This window comes from Echinops telfairi, unplaced genomic scaffold (genome assembly GCF_000313985.2).
Source record: "Echinops telfairi isolate 266 unplaced genomic scaffold, ASM31398v2 ScPeMD7_70;HRSCAF=299, whole genome shotgun sequence".
NCBI classification, from domain to species: Eukaryota; Metazoa; Chordata; class Mammalia; order Afrosoricida; family Tenrecidae; genus Echinops; species Echinops telfairi.
Genome location: NW_022103968.1, coordinates 632,980 through 656,972, shown reverse-complemented (window position 1 = coordinate 656,972; position 23,993 = coordinate 632,980). Strand labels below are relative to the sequence as shown.

Sequence of the window (23,993 nt, the reverse complement as noted above, 5' to 3'; positions counted from 1 at the left end):
TACCTTCAAGCCTTTCAGACCCCAGATGCTATATCTTTTGATAGCTGGGCACCATCAGCTTTCTTCACCACATTTGCTTATGCACCCATTTTTCTTCAGCGATCGTATCATGGAGGTGAGCAAACAATGATATGATTTTTTGTTCTTTGATGCCTGATAACTGATCCCTTTGAAGTTCAGTTCTTATCCTTCAATGGTGTCTTTATTGAAAATCAGCTGTTTGTTCGTTGTTTGTCTCTTTCTGGATTTTCCCTTCTGTCCCACCGACACTGTTCCACTTTCACACGGCCCTTTCTTGGTTCCTACAGTTTCTAATAAGTCTTAAAATTAGGCAGTACTAGACCTCCACCTCCGTTCCCCCACCCCTTTTAAGTTGTGTGGATTCTTTGAGGTCCTTTGTATTTTCATATTACTCTAAAATCACTTTGTTGATCTATAAAAACATATGCTGTCATCTCAGTAAGATTGTCCTGGGCCTACAGAAAATTTAGGGTGAGCTGACATCTTAACAAGTCTAAGGCTTCTGATCCATGGGCATGCCGTGCTAGTCCATCGAGTTTGGGCATCTTTGATTTCTCTCTGTAATGTTGTAGAGCTTTCAGGGTACAAGTTTTCACATTTCATCAAGTTTTGTATTTTCAAGAGACTGCAGATGTCACTGTTTTGGTTACTTGTTCCCGTATGTAACAATATGATTGCTATGCATGTACTGCTCTTGTCTCCTGCAGCCTTACTGCGCTCATGCGTCAATCTCTCTCATGTGTTTGGCGGGTCCCAGGAGGCTGCACAGAGGATCACACCGTCTGGGAGCAAAGGCGAGTGTATTCCTTCCTTCCGAATCCGGATGCTTGTCATTTTCCCCGCTTGCTTGCAGGCCGAGGCTAGGACCCTCCCCCGCCCCCGCCCCCGCCCCGGCCAGGACAATGACAGCCGGCAGCAGTGCCAAGTGTGCCTTACCCCCAATCTGAGGGGAAAGGTTCAGTTGGCCACCACTTGGTTTGACGCTGGCTCTCATTTTCCCTTAAATGTCCTTTACCAGCTCGAAGGAGTCCTGCTCTATGACTAGCTCCCTAGAGTTTGATTTTTAAAAATTGGGAATGTCAAGTGCTATTTCCACATCTACTGAGATGCTATTTTTATATCTTAGGTTCCCCCCTCCAAAAATATAGTTAACTAAATTGTTAGATATTACTGTGACAGACTCAATTTGGTTATCATAATACATATTATCCTTTTTATATGTTGTTGGATCTAACTTGTTAAATTTTTATTTAGAATTTCACCACACCTACCTACAAACGATACCACTTCCTTCGGACTCTCTACTTCATTCTCCACATTGTAGCGTAAAGCCCCCATGCGAATGAGTCCATCGCCCACCCCGCACCCTGACTCCAGTTCCGAGCTAACTTCAATGGTGGGTTGCTCTCCCCTCAGTGGGGAGGTGGGGGAGATGATTGACGGGGATGCGTAACGGGTTTCCATACGCTGCGTGTTGCCTTCTCAGGCTGAGCCTTTTCGTGCCCCTGTAACTATTCCTGAGCATGGCCTGCAAAGGCGCTCTTCCTTCTGAGAATGCTTCGTAGGTCTGGAGCAGCGCTCGCCTACGGCCAACTGTTCTCCTGACTGCAGTGCACCTCTCAGGCTAGGGCGCTGCAGGGAGCATGAGGCTGTCCAGAGTGGCCGGTGGGACAGGGCCATGCCCAGGTCTGAGTGGATGCCGGGCGCTGCTGCTCATGGTCTGTGTGGGAAGTTCCGTCTTCAGCTCAGGCACGTGCTGATCAGCACCAGGCTGAACGTTTCTGGCCCCTGGCGCTCTCTGGGGTTCCCTCGCTGGCAACACTATCCTGGTCTTGTGCTTGGCCCGTGCGGCCTGTCCTGCATGGGCTCTTGGCACTGTTTGCCCAGGCTGGGAGTCATCAAGGGGCAGGGCCTCCCTCCCTGCAGCTGCAGTGCACGTGAGCACGTAGGGGCCCCTCTTCATCGGTGCCTAACATCTAGGGTCCAGCCGTCTGTTTCCTGCATTCTGTCCAGCTGGGTGGTTTTGGAGGTTGATGCAGCTCAGCCAGCAGAGGGAGGGAGCTGACAGGCTTGTTTATAAAGCGAGTTGCAGAAGCCTGCCCCTGCACCTTGAGGGCATGGTGAAAGGGGGGTGGAGAAAGGAAAGGGATGCACACTTGGTGGTGATGTGACACTGGGTTGACTCCGAGTCATGGGGGCCCCACAGGCTGAAGCAACACTTCTCCACAGGGCTCCTAGGCTGCAATCTTTAGGGAGCAGACACCCACCCACAGCCACACACACACACACACACACACACACACACACACTCACATCTTCCACCCTCAGGGCGCCAGATGGCTTCATGCCATCAGCCTTTTGCTTATCAACTGAGTGCTCAACCACTGTGCCACCAGGGGCCCGTTGATGAGGTCGTGGTGTGCACAGAGACATAATTAGGAAAGCTGGCTTCCACAAAGAAGAATGCGGTCTCAAGCCTGGAGGAAGGCTTAGGGCCAAGCCTCCTCCTGCACGTGACAGCCTGGCGGCTGGACGTGGGGAGCACTGGAGCACTTGCTGAGGAAGGTCAAGGGCTGCAGCCTTCCGTGTGGATCACCACTTGGTGTAAAGAAGACCCAACCCTCGCAACTGGACCCACAGGTGACACTGTGGTGAATGGAGGAAAGACCAGGTGTGAAGGAGTCTGTCTTGCTTGGATCCACAGTCAACGGTCATGGAATCGGCGGTCAGGACATCAAGCGACGCATTGCATTAGGTCACTCTGCTGCCGGGACCTCTTTAAAGTGTGGGAAGGCAAGGAGGTCACCTTGAGCCTGACCCATGCCGTGGTGTTCCCACACCTCGGGTCCATGTGAAGCTGCATGTGACTAGGGAAGACTGGGGAAGCAGTGCTGGCCAGGGAGAGGGAGGGTGCCGTGCGCTGCCGAAGGGACCAGTGCCCCTGTCTCAAAGAAGAGTGGCCAGGGCTCCTTAGCAGTGAGGCTGCGAGGCCGCGTCTCACGCGCTTTGGACATGTCCGGAGAGACCCTCCCCAGGAGGAGGACATCATGTTTGGAAAGCAAAGGGGCAGCGAAGAGGAGGAAGGCCCTGGACAAGATGGATGGACACAGGGGCTGCACCCACGGGCTCTCACTGAAGACAGGGCAGTGTGTCCATCTGCCGGACCTCGGACCACTGTGAGTAGGAACTGATTTGGCGGCACCTGCCAACAACAGTGAGGTTGGAGACACCTGACGGGAGGGGCAGGGCGGTGGTGCAAACAGACTTACGTCCTGAAGGGACAGCAGCTCCTGAACACTGTGAAGTCGCTCTTCGGCCTCCGCCACAGCGCTCTGGGTCAGGTCGTATACTTCCAGGTAATTTGCAGTTTTCTGTTCATCATCTTCCTCTGCCTGGGCACGTAACCTTTCAACATAAGAGAGGGGTGTAGGGCAGAAGGTCCAAGCACGATGTCCCTGTTGTTGGCCCCATTGATTCCGCCTCACGGCGACCCTATAGGACAGTCGGACTGTCCGTGGGATTTCTGGGGTCATGATCCTGATGAACGTTCTCCTGCCGCGAGGCTGCCAGGTTCTAACCTCTGACCTCTTGGGGCACCTCACTGCTGCACCAGCGGGCTCGTCAGAGCACCGTCCCCAGTAAATGTACTGGGACAGTGACCACACGATGATGCTACTGATTTTATTAGGGTCTGATTGAAAAGATGACAAGGTTTAAAAGCTGGAATAACACAGGTCACAAGGGTGACACTAGTCTTGTGTGAGCACCAAGCCTGTGCACCAGGGGACTGCGCTCCCCATCTACCCGTTTCCCCATGAGGCAGGTGCTTGTTGATACAGAAAAGGACAGACTGGAACTCCTGCAGGTGGCCGCTGCCTCTCCTGCCATGGACTCCTCCCCTCCCCCCACTGCTGAGCTTGGCATGCTGGTGCCAGTCTAAGGGGGTGGACCGAGGACAAGAGGGGTGCCCCTCAGGAAGTGGGCCCAGGAGTGGAGGGGCTCCCGGCAGGGTTTGCTTGCCCTGCTCTGGGGCTAAGGGGGCAGGGGAGCCCCACAGTAGCCCCGGGGCCGGGCTCCCTGTGCTGGACATAGGCCCAGAGGTCAGAGCAGCTCTTCCCCTGCAGGAGCCTCCATGTTATTCTCCGGTGGGGGGAGGTCTGAGGACCCAGCGGGGAGGTGGCTAGTGCGTGGGGGCCACGTCCTGAGACCAGAGCTGAGCGTGAGATGTGTGTGTGTGTGTGTGTGTGTGTGTGTGCGTGGGGTGCTATGTGCTGAGATGGGGTGCACCGTGGCTCTGTGTATGAAGATGGTGCTGGAACCATGACACCCGGACACTGAGGTGGTAGGGGTGCGGGAGCCCCTGAGCAGCAGCAGAGCCCAGCGTGTCCGGGGAGGGTTGCACTGGGTGGTCCTGCTGGGCTGGGCAGCCCGGGAGAAGGCGGGCCTGTGGTTCTGAGCAGGCAGGTGTGGACTGCAGCAGCGGCGTGTCTCACCTCTTGATCTTGGCGCGCTCCAGTTTCACATCCACACAGTGTTCTCTGCGGCCACAGCCAATGAACTTCTTTTCAATGTCCACCAAGCTGTGGTCCATCTTGTCCAGCAGCTCCAAGAACACCGAGGGGCTGCTCGAGAAGGACTCCTGGACCACCTGGAGCTGCAGGCTGATGCACCTGCAGGGAGAGGCCGGTCAGCCCGGCCCCCGGCCCCTGGGCAAGTGTCCATTGGGTGCAGTGACAGCCAACACCCTTCCTTTCAACCAGCAGCACTCCTGTGGCCTCTGGGCAGAGGAGTTGGCACTAAGCAGTGCCCACCGCTCTAGATGGCAGGCGAAACCCCAGCTCCCTGGGTGGGGCACAGCCAGCTGGGGTCACTGGGCTAGAACACTGGAGAGGAAGCAGGACAGGGCGCATGCTCCTTCCCATGAGCATGGGCAGCATCCATGGAGGGAGGAGCCAAAGAGAAAGACAAACTAAACCAAGAAGCCTCATCTGCTTCGATCAATAAATGGACACCTGGTTCCGAGCAGACCAGTTAGATCTGAGAAGAGAGGGCACCCATCAACTATGGTCAGGGGTTAATGCAATTGAGGAGGGTCAGAGTGCAGGCCCAAAGTCCATCTGCAGACAACTGGACATCCCCCCACAGAAGGGTCACAAGGAAGGGACGAGCAAGCCAGGGTGTAGTCGAGCACCGATGAAACACACAACATTCCTAGTCTAGCTCTTTAATGCTCCCCCCTCCCCCACTATCATGATCCCAGCTGTGCCTTACAACTCTGCTAGACCGGAGCAGGCACACTGGCACACATAAGAGCTCTTGACACATGGAATCAGGACAGATGAAGCCCTCGGGAACAGTAATGGGAGTAGCAATACCATGTGGGTAGGGGGAATGTGGGGAGAGGAAGGGGAGAAAGGGGGAACCGATCTCAATGATTGATGTATAACACACACCCCCACCAAGGGGGACGAACAGCTGAAATGTGGGTGAAGGGAGACTGTGGACGGTATAAGATATGAAAATAATAATAATTTATAAATTATCAAGGGGTCACCAGCGTGGGAGGGTGGGGAAGGGAGGGGAAAAAAGAGGAGCTGATACCAAGGGCTCAAGTAGGAAGCAAATGTTTAGAAAATGATGATGGGAACATATGTACAAATGTGCTAGATATAATTGATGTCTTGATTGTTATAAGAGCCGTAAGAGCCCCCAGTAAAATGAAATAAAAAACCAAAAACCTACAGTTGGGGGGACATGGCAGGGAAAGGGCCTGTCCAACGCCGTGAGAGAAGATATCGTGGACCAACAGACGGTGCATCCTGAACCCACAAACAAGTCCCCGGAAAGGAGCCGCAGGCAGCGGGCAAGACACTGGGGCCTGTCCAGGCACCGTCGTCAGGGGCGAGGCCAGGAAACAGGGAGTGCTGCCCGACCCTGCCCCAGACATGCATGTCCCCAAAATCCAACCATGCCCCGACCCCACAGGCTCGGAGGCAAATGGGTGGGAGGGAGGGGGAGCATAAGGGGTAACAGTGTCGGAGGCAGAGAGAGAAGGATGGGGGTCCTGATGGACTCTCCATATCTGACCATTTGGGCAGCACCACGCCACCTGCAGTGGGAGGACATCACATACCCCAGGGCCCAGCACAGGCCCCGCAAGCGGCCACTATCTGTCCCTGCAAGGGGACTGGTGATGTCCCGCGTGGGGCTGACAACTCAGAAGCATTCTCGGGCATTAGGGAGCGAGTGGTGTTCAGCCTCTGGACACCCCGGGAGGAGGCCTCACCATCTGCCACTCGCTGCCCACAGCAGAGCCAAGCGGTGACAAGGTGCCGAGGACCATTGGAGTTTCTCAGGCAGGGTCATTGGGCCCCTGCTGTCTGAGTCTGGGAACCCCCACAGTTGAAATGGGGCCTGAGACGCCTGTGGACAAAGCCCCGCTTCATACCCATGTCCTCCCGCCAGCTACCTGGCCTCGAGGTCGGTGATGAAGAAGTCCAGCAGGGGGGCCCTATTGGGCCGTTCCTTCTTGAGGGCCGAGAAAGTGCTGGCGAGTGTCTGGAACAGGTGGCACACCTGTGGGGAGCTGGTTGTCAACACGGGGACGCGCCCCAGGCTGCTTTCAGCCTGCGGTGACAGATGGCCCACCTCCCAGGCTGCTCCTCACCACCAAGTGTCTGTCCTGGTTTTCTGAGGACAGGGTCGTCTCGGCCAGTGTCAGGGTGGATTGGTACCAGAAGTCCTCGTTGCCACCCAGCTGCTGGGCCCGCTCAGTCAGCCGCTCGGCCTGCTTGTGGTTCATCTCCCGGTTGGCCAGCTCGGCCAGGAGCTGCAGGCATCTTGATTCCGCACAGGGCTCTTCGAGCTCCTACGAAAGGTCCAGAGAGAGGGGCTCCCGCCACGTGCGTGCACACAGAGATGCCCACCCGCAGCACGTGCACACACACACACACACACACACACACACTCCTACCACACGTGTGCACATATACGTCTGCACACCCACAACACGTGCATACACACACACCTTCACAACACACAAAACACCAATGTACATGCACAGAGCACAGCACATACATATGTATACAGTCACAATACACATGTATACATGCACTCACATACACGCATACAAGCATGCCCATACACAAGTACACACACATAACCATGTACAGACAGCTATGCATTCACACACATATACACACGTGTGCACATACATAGACACATGTACACACGCATCTCTGCACATGCAGGCAGACATGAAACACACACATCAGCTCGCGCACACGCGGTTGATAACAGGAGTTCTCGGACGAGCACAGTGGCAGCGGCCCAGGACTCCTCATCCACCCAGAGCAAACCCGGCTGCCTGGTGCTGCCTGCGCCCTTGGGGGGCTGCGACAGTGACATTTGGAGAAGTCCTGGGTGCTGTGGTGCAGACCCCTCCAGGCTGCCCCAGAGTGCCCCCAGTGGGCAGCCCTGCCACTGCAGGGCCCGGGGGCCTCCCCACCTGGAAGGCCAGGCGCGCCTCAGAGAGCAGCAGCCGTGCGGGCTGGTACAGGTCCATCTCCAAAAGCACTTCGGCCTTGAGGGTCCACAGGAGGGGGAAGGACGCCCCGTCCAGGCCCTTCCCAGCCTCCTCGCTCACCTTCAGAATCTGAAAGCCACACAGACAGCAGAAGCTGATCTGCACTCAAGCCTCCTGCCACACTGTGCCCCAGGGCCCGCTCCGTCCTCACCCGCTGCCACCCACCCAACAAGCCCGTCCTCAGCTTTGTCCCGGGGGCTCTGGGGCCCTTGCACTGGACGCGGAGCTGACTCAGGCCACAGCCAGCCATCGGCTCCCACCCGGGGGCTCCTTTCCAACTGACAAAGCATGGTCCGGCTCCGGTGGTCTCCAGTGTACAGGTGAGCCTGTGGAGACCACGGGCCGCTCTCCGACAGGTGGGGCTCCGCTGGGCTGTGCTCCTGCCCTTCCATTCTGGACACACACTGTCCAGGTCCTGCTGCCACCCCACAGGGGAGGGCACACTGCTCTCATCCTCCTGGGAAGCAGGGGGCTTATCCACACTTCTCAGGTATCTCCTCCACCCAAGCTTGTGGGCGCACTACCCCAGGACAGACGGCCGCTCCCTCGCCTTGTCTTGGGCTGCCATGGCCCTGTGCTCGCGGAGCAGCTCCAGGGAGTTGGGCGCCGTCAGCAGGTGTAGACTCTCTTCCAACAGGGGCTCCTTGCTCTTCTCCTTCTTCAAAGCAATCTCTCTCCTGCAGCTAATTCAAGAAAAACAGACCATGGCCAGCCAGACATAACACTGAGAGCGTCACAAGAATAAAGGAACCAAGTACACTGTCGAGAGGCCAGTGTCCAGGGAGTGTGGACCAAGAGAACAAGTACCCCGTTCTACGGACTTGTCTTGCCAGGAGAACTTTAGGCTGTGCCCTTTGTGGGACCAAGAGGCCAGGCGACACCGTGGAACCCAAGCTGTGTTTCGGGAGACGCACCTAGCCTGCTCCAGCTCTGTCACGTACACCTGCCCCACCACTTCCTCGTGAAGCAATGCGGCTTCTCTCAGCTGCAGGTCGGAGCACAGCTGAGCCAGTCTGTGGGGAAGAGCCGGCATGGAGGGAGGGAGGGTTCTGTGTAGGGGCCCCGAAAACCAAACCCACTGTGCCATCGAGCCGATGCGGACTCGTGGCCCCCCTTCAGGACACGATGGAACTGCCCAGTGGGTCTCCAGGGCTGTAACTCTCTGAGCCGTCTTTCTCTGCCGAGCCGCTTCGAACTGCTGACCTTGTGGTGACCGGCCCAGTGCATAACCACTTTGCCATGCAGGCTACTTTCTCAATGCCAGAGACTTTATTATTTGCATATTTAGTCCACCACATGGTATGTTTTTATACTGCTCAGAGGACATTCTCCCTGCCTTCTGGTGTCCCCACAGCGGGCAGTGGCACCGACCTGAGGTGGTAGAGGTTGGCCAGGCTCGGGCTCTCCACCACGACGTGCGCGATGACTATGCCCAACTGGAGCACAGGGACCAGGAGCGCGTGCAGGGACATCGCCCTCAGGGCTCTGGCCAGGTGGTCCAGGTAATACAGAGTGCACGTCTACAAAAACACGCAGCGAACGCATGCACATGGTCAGAGGTGAGGCGGGCCTGTGACCTACTAGCTCGTAGGGTCTTTGTGCAAAGAACTTGCCCCTCCCTCACGGGGCCTACCCAGCATGGGGCCAGCACCCAGTGTGCCTGGGGGGCTCCACAGAGAGCGTATCCACCTCCCAGGGACGGTACAGGAGAGCTGCCGAGTGGAGGTCCAGCCCATGTGTGGATGGGACGCCGCCCGGGTCTCTGCTGGGGTGCTTGTTTTGGGGTTTCACTGGACCCTGGCAGCCGATTCTCATATACTCACAGAAACACGGCGGGGAATGCTGAGAACAGACCAGAGCTTCTAAACGAGCAACTACTGGGGTAGGGCTTCCCCCAGCCCACCCCCACCCCTCAGGATTAAAAAGCACCAGTAACGATGAGATGTTGGTGTCAGGACAGAGACGCAGACACCTGACCCGTGACGCCCAGGGCACTGCCGAGGAACGGAGGCAGGGTGGTCAGAGCTCCTCATCTGAAAGCGTGCAAAGCAACTGCAGGCAGATTGTGGCTCTAAGCCTGAGGGGCAAAACTATGGAGCTCTGGGGGAAATAACATGAGAAAGTGTGTCAGGGAAGAAACTCCTTTCAGCACAACACACAAGGAAGCCCACCACAGGGCAAAGGTCCATGACTTGGACTACATTAAAATGAAGAGTCGCTACTCATGGGACACGATCCCTGAGAGGGCAGGTGCCAAGCGGAGGCAGGTGATCTGCTGTGCAGAGACTTGTGGGAGGGTCTTGCCAGCAAATGTGAAGAATTCATTCTTCTCGATGGAAAAGACAGAAGGCTACGACCACACGGGTAAGGGGGTTGGGCGGGTACAACGCAGACGAGAACGTCCAAGGGGCAAGCAGTGAGCATCTGCAAAGGTGCCCCACCTCACAGTCATCAGACAAGGGTTCCCCTGGGCTCCACCGCCGGCGGGATGCACCTGGCTGAATAATGACCCTACTCTCCACAACCTGAGCGGGAAGAAGAGACCAGCCCGGCAGGGTGGTTGCTCTGAGCTTCGCAGGACGGGGCGATGGCCCCGGATTCCCGTTGGGCCCTCGAGCCAACCACGAATGCCCTCATCAGAGGGAGGAAGAGGGGATGCGATCGGAAGAAGGCAGTTGAGGCCACAGTGAGAGCAGGCACTCCCGAACCCCGTGTCCAGAGCCCTGGGAGAGCGTGGGACTTGGCCTCAGACATGTGCCCTCCAGGGCATCTGGCCAGGGGTATGCGTGCTGCATAAGCCACTGCCGTGTGGTGATGTGGTGGTGATGGGGCCACAGGAAGGGGAAGCGCAGGACCAGGTGTCAGGCTTGGGCCCCCCTGAGACATGACAGTGTGTTCCTCAGGGGCTGGCTGAGGAAGGAGAGTGGTTGTGGGAGGGTGGGGGCCTGTGAGTCTGCTGGAGCTCAGGGCCTGGCCTGGGTGGAGATGGGGGTGCTCCCTCTGAGGTGACGCAGGCACCCCTGGGATGCCTTTCATGTGGTTGAGTTGGGGCACCGCCGCCACACTGACTGTGTCACCACGGGCCACTCACGGGCTTCTGGATGGTCGATGGGTTGACAGTGAAGTGGCCCGTGTCCTGTTTAAATATCGAGATGACCTCTTCAGGACAGGAATAGGACGCCCACTCCCCTATGCTGGCAGGCAAGTCCTCTGGTCTTCGGATGGGGACAGGGGTTTGAGGCTGTGAAGGCAAGAGCAGAACTGACCTTAACAAGTGGAGAGAGCGTGTTTGTCTACTGGTCAGCCCCTGGCCCAGGCCAGGTGAGTGGCATGCGCCTCAGGGAGCCGCACTCTTGGGGCGCTGTGGGGTTGCAACCCCAGAGCTCCGGCCCCATCATGGTCGCCCACCCTGGCCTGGGGAAGCCCCTCTGGGTTTTGCTTTCACTGCCTGGAGGCCTGATGCCCCTCTTCACACACGATGCCCAGCATCCAGTCTGCCGGAGCCCTGCTGGCACGCAGCTGCTTTGCAAGCCAGGCTCATGGCCCCGATCCCCCACATGTTGCTCCGTGCAGATGGGGAGGTGGGTGAGCAGGACTTCCCGGGAGAGCCCTGGGTGCTGGCCTGAGCACCGTGTGGGCTCTGAGCTCCGTGAGCCGAGACAGCAAGCCCAGCAGCTCTGATCACCCAGCGGAGCTTCCCGTGGGTCCACCTCCCACCCAGAGATGGCCTTACCTGGGCAGTCCCTGCTCCAGGGGCCACGCTATTGGACATGAGAGGACCTGTGTCAGCGGTAGCCTCCGCCCCACCCCATCCTGCTGCTGGTGACAAGGGCCCAACAGCATACACACATACACGCATGCTCACACGCACACTCACACGCACCCACGCACATGCTCACACACTCACCCGCCCCTGCGGTACCTGCTTAGACTCCTTGTTCTTCTCCTTCTCCTTGCCTTTCTCCTCCTTCTCCTTGCCTTTCTTCTCCTCCTCCTTCTTCTCTTTGCCTTTCTTCTCCTTCTCCTTCTCCTCCTTCTCCTCCTTCTCCTTGCCTTTCTCCTTCTTCTCCTTTGTCAGTAACAAAGGGGATCCACTTGTGGCCTGAGCTTTATTTTCTGGACTCAAGTTGCCTGCTGTGGACAGAGAAACCTGGAAGGCAGAAAGAGGCAGGCACAGTCCAGCGCCCTATGGCCATGGTCAGTTGGAGGTTCTGGGGCCACAGGGCATCTGCGACTCTGTCACGCTCATGGCCACATATCATGCGTCCATCTGTACAGCTGTCTGAGGCAGTAACACCCAGCTCATGGTGGGGGAAGAGTTTCAGGGAACAGTCAGCTTAGAGTGGGCCACAGACATTCAAGAGGGCCCCCTGCAAGAGGGGTCAAGAGCCGGAGGGGCTAGGGGTTGGCCGGGGGTCAAGAGCTGGAGGGGCTAGGGGCTGGTGATGGGTCGTGGAGGGGCTAGGAGTTGGTCGGGGATCAAGAGCCGGAGGGGCTAGGGGCTGGTGAGGGCTCAAGGGTGGGTCCTGCAGTCTGTTTCATTGGTGCTGGAGGGAGGGGCAGGCAGAAGACAACATTCATATCAGGAGAGGGACATGTGTCCCACCCTGCAGGCCTCCAGGGGTCTGGATGCGCTTGGCTCTCTGTATGGGGTAGCTGGGCTCTCAAGGAGGCTCTACCAGGGCCATTCTGGCTGGACTCCTGGAGGAGGTCCTCCCCACAGAACGAGGCTGGCCTCACCTGCCAGATGCACCTGGCAAAGGTGTAGGCTGTCAGGCAGCAGTCCTGGTAGTGTGACGAGCTTGGCGACAGCACCAGGGCCAGCAGGACGTGGGCCTGGACCAGGGCGTCCAGCTGCCGGACATCCCGGATTCTCTCCCAGGGTGTCAGCCCTGCTGCCTCCTTCTTGGGGTCAGGAGCAGCACTGGGCGCCTCCGGTGCCCGCTCAAGAGGAGAGGGTGTTTCTGGAAACAGGGGGCACAGTCATTAACCGGACCTCTGGGAGCCCCCCCTCCACCTCTCCCAGAGCTGCTGGGGGTGTGAGGACCCCCACACCTTCTGGCTCAGGGGCGCTGAGGGGGGGCTGCATGTTCAGCAGGATCTCGATGGCCCACTTGAGGTGGAAGATCACATCCTCCCGTGGGCACTGCTTGCAGTACAGCCACTGGCCCAGCTCCAGGATGTAGTCCACCTTCTGCCACTCGCTCTCAGGTTTCTGCAGAGCAAGGAGGGGCGTGAGGCCCAGCAGCTCCTCAATGCGATGCCGTCACTGCCTGAGAAGCCTGGGTGGCGGTTCTCACCAGCTCGTCCTGCCCCTCACCTCTGCCAGTTGCCCCTGTGCTCCCTCCTGCTTCCTCCCCGATGAGACCCCCAGCTAGGCCCCCAGCAGACCCCAAGCCAGGCCTCCAGGAGACCCCCAGTAGATCGTCAGGCCCAACAGACCCCCAGCCAGGCCCCCAGTAGATCGTCAGGCCCAACAGACCCCCAGCCAGGCCCCCAGTAGATCGCCAGGCCCGACAGACCCCCAGCCAGGCCCCCAGTAGATCAGCTGGCCCAACAGACCCCCAGTAGACCGTCAGGCCCCCCGCGGGTCCCCCAGAAAGTCCTTTCCTTTTTCCATCCAGATTCTATCCCACTCACACCAGAGCAGGGGTGGGGTCATTTGCAAACTGCCCTCACCTCTGTCTGCAGGCTCAGCCCAGCCTCCTGCGCAGGACTTTCTTCTGGCGGGACCTGGATGCGCCTAACACGCAGAGCAAGTCCGGGTGTGCCTGTGCTATGGTGCGCAGGCACCGGCACAGGAGGCCCACGGGAAGTCCCCAAAGCCCCAGGCAAGGGCCCCTTGGCACTGTCCATGCCGGCCCCATGGGAAACCAGGGTTGGGCGATAGAGCTGGGTGGGGGGCCAGGGGGTGCCACTGGCATGGGGGGCTGGGGAGAACAACAGGGGAGAGACCAGTGGGGGAGACCAGGGAGAAGGCAGCATCCAGAGTGACTGAGAACCCACTGACCACCGACTACCAACAAGGCAATAACAGGACGACAATGGGGACAGTTGGGACCGGTGCTTCTCCGTCTGAGAGGACATCACCATGAGATGCCATCAGACACCACCACCATGGGGATGTGGTGGTGTTGGGGGGTTCTAACCACAAAGAGGAAGAACCAGTGCCGGGGGCTGCAGAGGCCGGGTTTCCATGCACTGTGGGTGGGGCCACCTTGGATCCAGGCTGCAGCTGCCCAGAAGGAGAGCTGCGCTCTGAGCCAGCACCCCAAGTGGTGAGTGCACTCGGGGACCCTCACAGCACGTCCCTGACAGCAGCCCTGTCCTGAAAACAACCACTGACAAGAGGGGCGCACAGCCCCTCCGGCTGGAGGACCCTGGCAAGCATTGTGGCAAATGCAAGCGATGTGAAACAGATTGAGCCACTGGCCTGAAGCACCACAGCAGGGCAGGGCCGCAGACCTGGACGGTGGGCTACTGGGGTGGGATGTGGGGAGGGGGGGGGGCTGGCTGGCTGGCAAGCAGGCCTGGTCTCTAGGTTTTAAAATGTGTATGGTGACAGGCACACAACTCCATGAGCTCACAAAAAACTCCAGGGACAGACAGGTGGGCAGGACTGGGCCCTGCATGCAGGGAGCCCCGGCGGCGCTATCCCTGTCGCAGGCTCTGGACCAGATGGGCTGACCTCCCTCCACACTCAGAAGCTGGCCTCGCGGTTCTCTCTGGGCAATGCCTGACCTCACCTGGGCAGGGGCTCAGCACTGGTTACAGGGGCTGGTGCAGGGACCCCCAGGCCATGGCGGCTCAAGTGGGGAGTGGTGACTCACCACCCCTAGGCCTACTGAGAGTCACTGAGACCCTCCAGGCCCCACTGAGCCGCTGTCCAGGTTCTGGGCACATGCGGTAGCCAGGTCTCCACCGTGACTACCCAGCAGGATGGCCCCATGACCAATTAACTCTGCTCCCCCACAGGGACATCCCAGTGCACGGACCCCATTAGGGCTTCTAAGACTGTACACATCTTCCTCCCACAGAGCAGCTGGTGAGTTTGAACCACTGACCTTGTGCTTAGCAGCACAATGCAGCCCCTGCCCCCCTCACTTCCTCGAGGTCCGGGATGCCTACCTGCAGGGCCTGGATGGCGTTGTGGTAGCAGATGAGCTCCCCGGAGGTGTCCCTGGAGTTCAGGGCCAGGCGGTGCCACATGCGTGCCAAGTAATCCTCACTCTCGTCTTTGAACTTCTGCATCTCCATCGTGAAGCTCTGGCCAAGCTTGGCTTTCACAATCACCATGCGTTTGAAGATCAAGCTAAGGGACAGAGGGACACCTCCGGCCTCAGATCGGTGCCAGACGGGACATGCCACCAGCCAGAAATCCAGGCTTGGCCAGACCAAGCTGTGCCCATGCCTGTGATTCTGCTCGGAACTTGCTAGGGACACGGCTGCGGTGGCAGAGCCGCACCCGTGTGTCAGGATGTGCAGTGTTAAAGACCTTCACACCTGGAGCAGCCTCTGCCGGCTGTGGAGACGGGCCTGTATGCATTCTGCTCCCTTGTGCCCCAGAGAGCCTGGCCCGCAGCATCTGGTGGGCTTCATGCGAGTGCCCGCCAGTGGGAAGCTGCTCCCCGTCCCGTGTCTTTGGCCTGCACAGCGAGGACTCGGAGCTGACTCACACTTCTGTTTCTCCAAGTGTGGCCGCGGAAGCAGCATCAGAACCAGGGGGCTGTTTGCTGAGGTTGAGCCTCCCCAGGGGCCTCTGCTCCCGCCACTTGAGAAGGGCTGGCCCAGCCTGCATCATGACAGCGCATGTGAGCGTGTGTGAGAGGATGGTGTCGTGGTCACACGCTGAACTGTGGTCCCGAAGGTCAGCAGGGCTGTCTACCCCCGTGAGGAATGAGTCTCGGACCTTCTGCGGGTCGCTGTGAGTTGGCCTCCACTGGCTGCTAGGAGTTTGGTTTGGTTTGTTGGAGCACCTGTATTGTGTGTGTGTGTGGCGGGGGGGGGGGTGTCTGTGAGTGTGAGCATGTTTATGTCTGTATGTGCCATTGTGAAGAGGTGTGTGTGTGTGTGCATGAGTGTGTGGGCACAAGTGATTGCCAGGGTGCGTGTCTGTGTGAGTGTGGCTATGTATGTGTATGTGTGTGGAGGGAGTGTATGAGGGTGTGTGTGGATGAGTGGATGAGCACATGTGCTTGTGAGAGTGGTTTTGAGTGTATATGAGCGTATGTGAACATGTGATTATGAGTGTATATCTTTGCATGTGCGTGAGCACGTGATTGTGATTGTGTGTATGTGAGCACGTGTGATTGTGAGTTTGTGAGCACGTGTGTGTGTGTGTGTGTGTGCACGTGTGTGCGTCTGGGAGACCAGCTACAGCAGAGAAAGGAGCGAGAGGCTGAGAAGGGGCTTGCTTCTGCTTGGGGGAGAGATGTGGAGAGGCATTCCCAGAGGGGCACTGGGGGAGGGGGCACCCAGGGAGGAGCACAGAAAGAGGGGCAACTGGAGGCGGTTGGGAAAGGAGCCCCTAGGGAAGGTGTTGCTGGGGGAGGGGTCCGGGGTGCTCACAGGCGGTGGGGGGTCCGAGGCAACACTTGCACAGCCTCGTCCAGCACCTTGAGGCCCCCCTCCCAGTCACTGTGGTCGGCATGGCTGTGGAACAGCAGGCTGTAGAGCGCCACCCGCAGCGTGAGGTCGTCCTCAGCCCCTGGGGAGGGAAGGCCGGGTGTGAGCCCGCGTCCCTGCTTCGCCCTAGACAACAGTGCCCTCTGACCCTCCAGGGCCCGACCCGGTGGCAGGATGGATGACGGGGGCCCTGAGGACAAGGTCCCTTGCTGGGACCAACTGGGAGTGTGGAGCCCAGGTAGCAGGCCCTTCACTCGGCAGGGGGTCAGTTGGGGCCCTGACCCCTGAGGGAAACACTGTGGTGACCTGCACGTCACTCTGCCAGGCTCCTTGTACCTGACATGACTGAGGGCCAGGGGTGCTGTAGTCCCCTTGGGGTTCACAGGAGCTCCTAAAGCTTACGCTGCTGCAGGCGAACCAGGACACCAGCCAGCGAACAGACGGGCAGCTGCACTTGAGCACACATTGCAGCCAAAGGGGGACATGCACCCCCTTTCAGGCCAGGGCGCAGTCAGGACACGTGTGTGTTGCATTCACAACAGACGTACACAGAGAACTGCACCCACCACCTGCTGTCCGTTTGTCCTGTGTGGAAGATCTGGACAAAGTACCTGGGAGGCTGAACCATAGAACGTGGAAATTTAAACCCTCAAGCCTGGGGCTTATCCCGGGTGGTGGAGCAGAGTACAAACCCAGCCCCCACTCCCATCGCTGTGAGAGCTGAAGGGGTGTCTTCATTCCCACCTGGGTGGCAACAGCTCCCACGGCTCCAGCTCCCACTTTCCTACCAGCACACAATGCAACGGCTGGGGCTCAGTATGCAACCTTTAGTTCCCCCTGGGGTGTTAGGCTGGGCTCTCTAAAGAAGCAGAGCCAGCATCCTGTCTCCAGGTGGGAGGATCCCTTCCTTTGGAACTATGACCTCCAGACTCCAAAAGCATGGGGTCACAGGGACAGGAAGCAAAATGTTGAGAGTGAGTTGCCCAGAATAGTGCATGTCCTCCACCCTTGGGTTCCTGGACCCGTGGATGCTGGCTGTGGGAGAGACCCCACCACACACTGGATGCTGGCCGACAGCATAGACAGCCTCCTGGATGGAGAACGTTGCCCAAACTGGCAGTGTTGCCACCTAGGGGCACCAGGATTGTGTCTTCAGAAGGCCCTTCCATCGTCCTGTTAAGCCAGTTGCTTCAGGATGACGATGTTGCTAGGTGCTGTCACCACTCAGCGTGGGTTGGTTCTGACCCATAGTGGCCCAGGCACAGAAGAAATACTGCCCGGTCCTGTGCCACCCTCACAACTGTCCCTCTGCCTGAGCCACTGTTGCAGCCACGTGTCATTATTGACCAGGGAATTCCGTAAGCATAGGCCCACTGCGGTACTTCATTTTCTGTGAGGTAGGTCCCTGGATCTGAAGTGATGTGTGGGAAGCCATGCCACTTTTAAGTCTGTGGGTCAGACGTTCGGCTGGAGGCTTCTCCTGACATGCACAGCTCCAAGACTGGTGAAGGTCAGCTGATGACTGCAGAGGTAGATGAATCCAAGGTCAACGGTTAGCCTGATGATAGGAGAGGCTAATGAATCCGAGGCAGGCAGGTCCGATGGCAGATCAGACAGGCTGACAATGGCTCCCTCGACCGCCAGGCGAGCCGCTGGCTCAAGTCCAAGAACCAGAGGTCAAGGAGCCAGATGCAGGATTCAGATCCAGCCAAAAAAAAAAAGCCAATCCACAGCATCTGCTTGTACAGGAAACGGGCAAGGCCGCAAGGAACCCTTCCAGATCTTTAGAGCTGTGACCTGAGTCAGGGGTGCCCTCCACCCGATCTTCCAGCTGATGGGCCGTCCAAAGCAGACCCATCACGGAGCTGACGGCGTTTTGTTAGGCCACATGGAGGGGCATTGGGAGGCTTCACAGTTGCCACACCCCTGAGACTCCTGACCCAGCCAAGTTGGACACAAAAAGCTGTCACACCCAGGCATACAATTTGCTCAGTATTTTCAACCAGCTTCATCTCATGAAATGTGAACCAGCAGCGAGCACACTTCCTCCCCCAGCCTTTGTCAACTCCCTCAGTGCCCATGTCCTCTCGTCCATGATTAACTGGCACGCAAACCACGGCCACTGAGTTGGTTCTGACTCGTGAGGTCCTACGGGGAGCGCAGATCTTCTCCCTGGGGCTTTACGGTGCCATCTTTGTGGGAACTGCTGCCCGTCAGCGGCTGGTGGGCTTGGAGCACCAATCTCGCCGTCAACAGACATTATTAACAGGAGTCATTACCGCTCCCCTTGTGTCCCTTCCTTTTCCCATAAATGTCTCTCTAAATGGGGCTTGCTGCTCTAACTCGGGTGTTTCCCACTTTTTGTACAGCCAAGGGAACGAACACAGGTTCTCTGCTATGCTGGGCACTACCTCGGGTTCTGGTGGCAGGACAGGTCTGCCTGCACCCCTCGCCCTGGGCTGCATGCATATCACTCCCAGGGGGTTTAGAGGGACAGGGCCTGAGAACCACATGCCTGGAAGGAAGTTACCCTCGGTCATCCCGCTGCACTGGAAGTCTGACGTCGGCCACTGGTGCAGGAGCAGCGTCCCGTCTGTCTCCTGTGGAGAAGTCCCAGCAGACACGGCTGTGTCCCTCATCCTGCGGCTCACTACAGCTGGGGGGCTAGGTTTCTGGGAGTCTGGCCCCGGGAGCCCCCTCCCTCCTCTTGCTTGACCAGCAGCCAGCGTGCCCAAGAAGGGCTGAGGGGCTCCTGGGCGGAGGATTGCTGGCCGGGCCGGGCCGGGGCCCCACCTGCTTCGTGGCCTCGGTCTTGGTGATGAAGCTGAGGAGCCTGCGTACAGCTGTCTTCATCTTTTTGCGGTTCAGCGGTGAGGAGAGCAGTGGGAGGCAGGTGTTCCAGTAGTGCCTGGCGGCCAGCATGACCAGGGCGCTGCTCCCCGCAAGGCACCCGAACCTGGGGCAGCGGCTGCTCAGTGACCAGGCAGCGATGACTCTCCCTCCATGACTCCTGTGGCCCTATTGTCCCTGAGCCCCCATGTCCCTGGCACCAGCAGTGTTGTCCTGGAGGTGTGTCCCCGCCCAGAGATCCCTGGGCCTCACGCTGTCTGCTTGTCATGCACGAGTGGGAGGCAGCGTTCTGGCCAGTTCAAGGGAAAGGTACTCCCAAGCATCCGGGACAATCACATCTCACTGCTGGGCAGCTCAGGGCCAGGGAAGTGGGGGATACTAGTTCTGCTACTGGAAGCCCCTGCCCTCTGCTCCAGGACCACCCTCTGGCTGCTGACAGAGGCCTAGCCCCATGTCTCACCCCTCCAGCTGCCCCCACTTTGCTGCCCACTCCCCCATATTTCCACGCCAAGGTCTGTGTAGCGGACCAAGTTCTGCCCATGGTGGAGCTGGAGCCCCAGATGGTGCCTGGCTTAGCTGGAGTCCTCCCTCTTCCCAGGGCCCCCTCTGCACGGACATCCCCCACCCCCACCCCCACTCCCCGCCATCAGACACACCCCACGATCAGACATGCCCCAGCAGCGGACCTGGCGCTCTCCATGAATGCCTTCGCGGCCTTCAGACGCAGTTGCTTCTGCCCCTTCAAGTTCCCCATGATGCTCTGGCCCTGGATGCAGGCGGCAGTGCTCAACATCTCTGCCACGAAGCCAGCCTCAGGCCTGCGGGAGGGGATGGGGACCTCGGTGACCCAGCTGCGAGCCAGGCCCCTCTGACCCACGGCGGGCATGGCCGGGGCTGTCCGGGGGCTGTGCTGCCAGAAGAGCCGACCATCTGACAGAGCGCGACAGAAAAAGCAGTCGCCGCACTGTGGGCTGCGCAGCGGTTAAAGCGCTCGGCTGCGGACCCAAACAGGCCTGGCTGGAAGCAGCCTGCCTCTCTCGGGGTGCTCCGTGACGGTCGGAGCCTGGGAAGCTCGAGGTGGGTCTCCCCAGCCCCGGGGCTGCTGGGAGCCAGCGGGACCCCTTGATGACATGGACCAGGGTTTGGTTTGGGCAGCGTCGCCCCTGCTATCTGGCGTCTTGATGAGTTCCCTTAGGGCTGTGGAGTCAACAACCATTTGCACAAAAGTGAACGGGGACAGCAGTACGTAAAGTGCCTTTTCAAGCCTGACCTTGAGCTGGCCAGGGTGTCCGGCTTGACCAGCGGCGTCACAGTGAAACAGCCTCTCCTGCCCTGTCTCCTCCTCCCAGACCACTGATGCGCGGACCCGATGAAGCCCCGGGAAGGCACACAGGGTGCAGGGACACAGGCCGCCACCAGAGGACAGCAGTGGCCTGTGGACACGCTTTCCAAGGTCAGAAGAGTCAGACTGACCACAGGGGATTTTGAAGGTCCCTGGGGACCTAGTTGATTCGCCTGGGCACCCAGGGAACTGAGCTTGGCTGGGGCATATCATGACAGGAGTGGCTGTTTGGCAGAGGTAGGTCCTGGCAGGACTGGTGGGGTCTTCCAAACGCAGTTACAGCCAGACTCCAGCAGCTCTCTTTCTTTCTCTTTACCCCCCAGTAAATCTCTTTGCTCCTATTTTAGCTGAGCATACGGGTTAGACAAAGATTATCCATTTTCATGACATTTGTTGTCCAAAAGTTTGAGACCATTGTTTTCACTCCAGTCTCGCCAGCACTAGCTGTCAGGTAGGCTGTTATAAAATCCGTTTCCTTTTGTAAGACAAACATGCATGTACAAAGAAAAGCACATCTAGATGATTTGGAAATTAGAAATAATAAAGAAAAAAGAAAAGAAAAACATCTTGCTATTTAAGGTTAACTACTCCAATGCTTAATTTAAATGCTTGTAGATGTTCTTTTTGAAGTGCAAGTTACAGTGTTTCCAATTGCCTCATAAGCATACTGAAGCTGAACAGTCGCTAAGGAAGACAGACGAAGAGCTGATACATTTGATTTCTCCTGTTGGTAAAGAATGCTGGACACGCCTGGAACTGAGTCTGGGAAGGGGGGCCGGAGAGCTCCTTAAACACAGGGATGGCACGAGGTCCGCCCAGGTCCTTTGTGAATGTGACAGAGCGGGAGAGCCCCAAATAAAATAAACAGAAACTGTAAGCTGCCCTGCAACCTTCAGCTAATTCACACACTCAAAAATTGTTTTCTAAAAAAAAAAAGGAAAATGGTTGATGTTGTCCGTTAGAAGATTCCATACAAGAAAAATTTCCATCAAATCTTCCAAAAGGTTGAATTGAGTATGTGATATTTATTTTTATTATTATTTTATTGGGGGCTCATACAACTCTTATCACAATCCATACATACATCAATTGTGTAAAGCACATTTGTACATTTGTTGCCCTCATCATTCTCAAAACATTTGCTCTCCACTTAAGCCCTTGGCATCAGCTCCTCATTTTTCCCCCTCTCTCCCCGCCCCCCCCATGAACCCTTGATAATTTATAAATTATTATTTTGTCATATCTTACACTGTCCGATGTCTCCCATCACCTACTTTTCTGTTGTCCATCCCCCAGGAAGGAGGTTATATGTATATCCTTGTAATCAGTTCCCCCTTTCCACCCCACCCTCCCTATATCCTCCCAGTATCGCCACTGTCACCACTGGTCCTGAAGGGATCATCTGTCCTGGATTCCCTGTGCTTCCAGTTTCTACCTGTACCAGTGTACATCCTCTGGTCTAGCCAGATTTGTAAGCCTGATTGAGATCATGATAGTGGGGGGGGGCGAGCATAGAAGGATTTAGAAACTAGAGGAAAGTTGTATGTTTCATCATTGTTACACTGCACCCTGACTGGCTCATCTTCTCTCTGCGACCCTTCCCTAAGGGGATGTCCACTTGCCTACAGATGACCTTTGGGTCTCCATTCCGCACTCCCCCTCATTCATAATGATATGATTTTTTGTTCTTTGATGCCCGATACCTGATCCCTTCAACACCTCATGATCTCACAAGCTGGTGTGCTTCTTCCATGTGGGCTTTGTTGCTTCTCAGCTAGATGGCCGCTTGTTTACCTTCAAGTCTTTAAGATCCTAGACTAAGGTGACCATCTTTTAACATTGGTAAGTGGGACACCAGCGGGACACCATTGATAAAACTCATATCCTGGCGAAATTGTCACATGGCAGCCAAAAACCGTATACCCTAGCTTGTGCATTCTTTTAAAAATTGGGACTTTTTTAAAATGCTGCAGGACGCAAGACAAATTGTTAAAAATTGGGACTGTCCTGCCAAAAGCGGGGACGTCTGGTCACCTTATCCTAGACGCTGTATCTTTTGATAGCCAGGCTCCATCATCTTTCTTCACATTTGCTTATGCACCTGCTTTGTCTTCAGCTATCGTGTCGGGAAGGTGAGCATCATGGAATGCCAGTTTAATAGAACAAAGTGTTCTTGCATTGAGGGAGTGCTTGAGTGGAGGCCCAATGGATACTTATTATAGATAGCATATTGATGCCATTGTGTCATAAAAAGAGAAGGGTTTAAAAACAGGTAAAAACATTTACAAGTATTAAAATATTCAAGGGAGATTACATGATAGTCTCTATAAGAAAATCCTGAGTTGAAAATCAATATTAAAACACTCCAGCAGTTCCTTCTATGGAGACAGCTTTGTGGCTGTTTTCATCAAAAAGTAACATTTGTGTTTCTATCAAAGTAGCACCTATCTGTCCAGGCCTAACCCAAAGCGCTTGGATTCTGCCTCTATCTGCTGGTTTCTCTGTCCCGAGTGTGAGTTGTGGGCATCTTGCAGGGGGAGTGGGACTCGGTTTGCTCACTCAGTCCTTGGTTCCCTGCCCTCTCCCACATCCTAGCTCCTGTCTGCACTGCTGGGCCCTTCACGTACTTGGGAAATGTCTTCAGGTACTTAATGCCCATCTCTGGGGCTCTCTGTGAGCAGGCCATGGTGATCTCGTGGTCTCGGGCCATGTGCGCAAAGTAGGTCAGCCGTGTGAGGGCCTGCAGCTCCACCAGAGGGTCCGACCAGGTGCACTCGGAGGTCATTTTCACCAGCTTCCCGGGTCGAGGGGAGGACAGCAGTCAGTGGTGTGGCTTTCCCAAGCACAGCATTTCTGGCAAGTGGGTTCTACCAGGGGCACCTCAGCTGGGTGTGGACAGGACTCAGCGTGCCCACTGGACTGAGCATGATCTTTGACCCAGTGCCCACTGGATCCCTTATGGGTCCCCACACTGGTGAGCAGGCCCTGGCTGACTGGTCAGCAGGGCATGGCTCAGGTCCAGGGCAGCAAGTGGAAGGAGGCAGGAGAGGGCTTGCATAGTAATGGGGTGCTGGGCGGATCACCTGGCAGGGCTTCACCAGGAAGATGCTCTCTCTCCCTCTGTGAGGGCACCCTGGGGTTTGCAGAGGTGGGAGCCAGAGTGCCCGGCATGCAAGGGCCGGCACAAGGTTATCATTGGGGACTATAGCTGGTGGCACCTGCCTGCCCGGGGCAGGGTGATCAGGGCTAGAGGCCACCTACCTGAGCCAGGGGGGGCACAGCGAACTCCATGAGACCCAGTCCATTGCAAGAGTACATCTCTAGGGCAACCAGCACCTTTGTCACTGCACTGGTGTGCTCGTCTGCGCTCTGGGGGGAGGGGCACCGAGGAGCTGACGGGGCACCCAGCGAACACCCGTGCTCTGGGGGCACAGAGCATTGAGTCCAGGTACCCCTGAAGAAACCCCCATAGATGCTCAACCCCCCACCCTGTCCTCTCCTGCTTCCCTCTCCCTGGAACCGCAGGCAGGCCCAGCATGTCACAAACAACCTGGAATTAAGGAGCTTTGG

The 23,993-nt window shown here is 57.2% G+C and overlaps 1 protein-coding gene across 1 annotated transcript in view; it reads right to left on the bottom strand.

Moving 5' to 3' along the window:
• Window positions 1-23,993, bottom strand: part of CFAP46 (cilia and flagella associated protein 46) — a 60,268-nt gene that overhangs the window by 17,327 nt on the left and 18,948 nt on the right. Inside the window, exons 22-40 of the mRNA XM_045291371.1 lie at window positions 23,685-23,792; window positions 23,051-23,217; window positions 19,768-19,899; window positions 19,025-19,187; window positions 18,747-18,831; window positions 16,175-16,313; window positions 14,735-14,918; window positions 12,662-12,821; window positions 12,347-12,570; window positions 11,529-11,756; window positions 10,698-10,847; window positions 8,978-9,126; window positions 8,521-8,619; window positions 8,157-8,289; window positions 7,529-7,675; window positions 6,689-6,889; window positions 6,491-6,597; window positions 4,515-4,691; window positions 3,291-3,426 (exon numbers count right to left, since the gene is read on the bottom strand). Of these exons, the coding sequence (XP_045147306.1) occupies window positions 3,291-3,426; window positions 4,515-4,691; window positions 6,491-6,597; window positions 6,689-6,889; window positions 7,529-7,675; window positions 8,157-8,289; window positions 8,521-8,619; window positions 8,978-9,126; window positions 10,698-10,847; window positions 11,529-11,756; window positions 12,347-12,570; window positions 12,662-12,821; window positions 14,735-14,918; window positions 16,175-16,313; window positions 18,747-18,831; window positions 19,025-19,187; window positions 19,768-19,899; window positions 23,051-23,217; window positions 23,685-23,792 (2,889 nt within the window). The remainder of the gene's footprint in view (window positions 1-3,290; window positions 3,427-4,514; window positions 4,692-6,490; window positions 6,598-6,688; window positions 6,890-7,528; window positions 7,676-8,156; window positions 8,290-8,520; window positions 8,620-8,977; window positions 9,127-10,697; window positions 10,848-11,528; window positions 11,757-12,346; window positions 12,571-12,661; window positions 12,822-14,734; window positions 14,919-16,174; window positions 16,314-18,746; window positions 18,832-19,024; window positions 19,188-19,767; window positions 19,900-23,050; window positions 23,218-23,684; window positions 23,793-23,993) is intronic.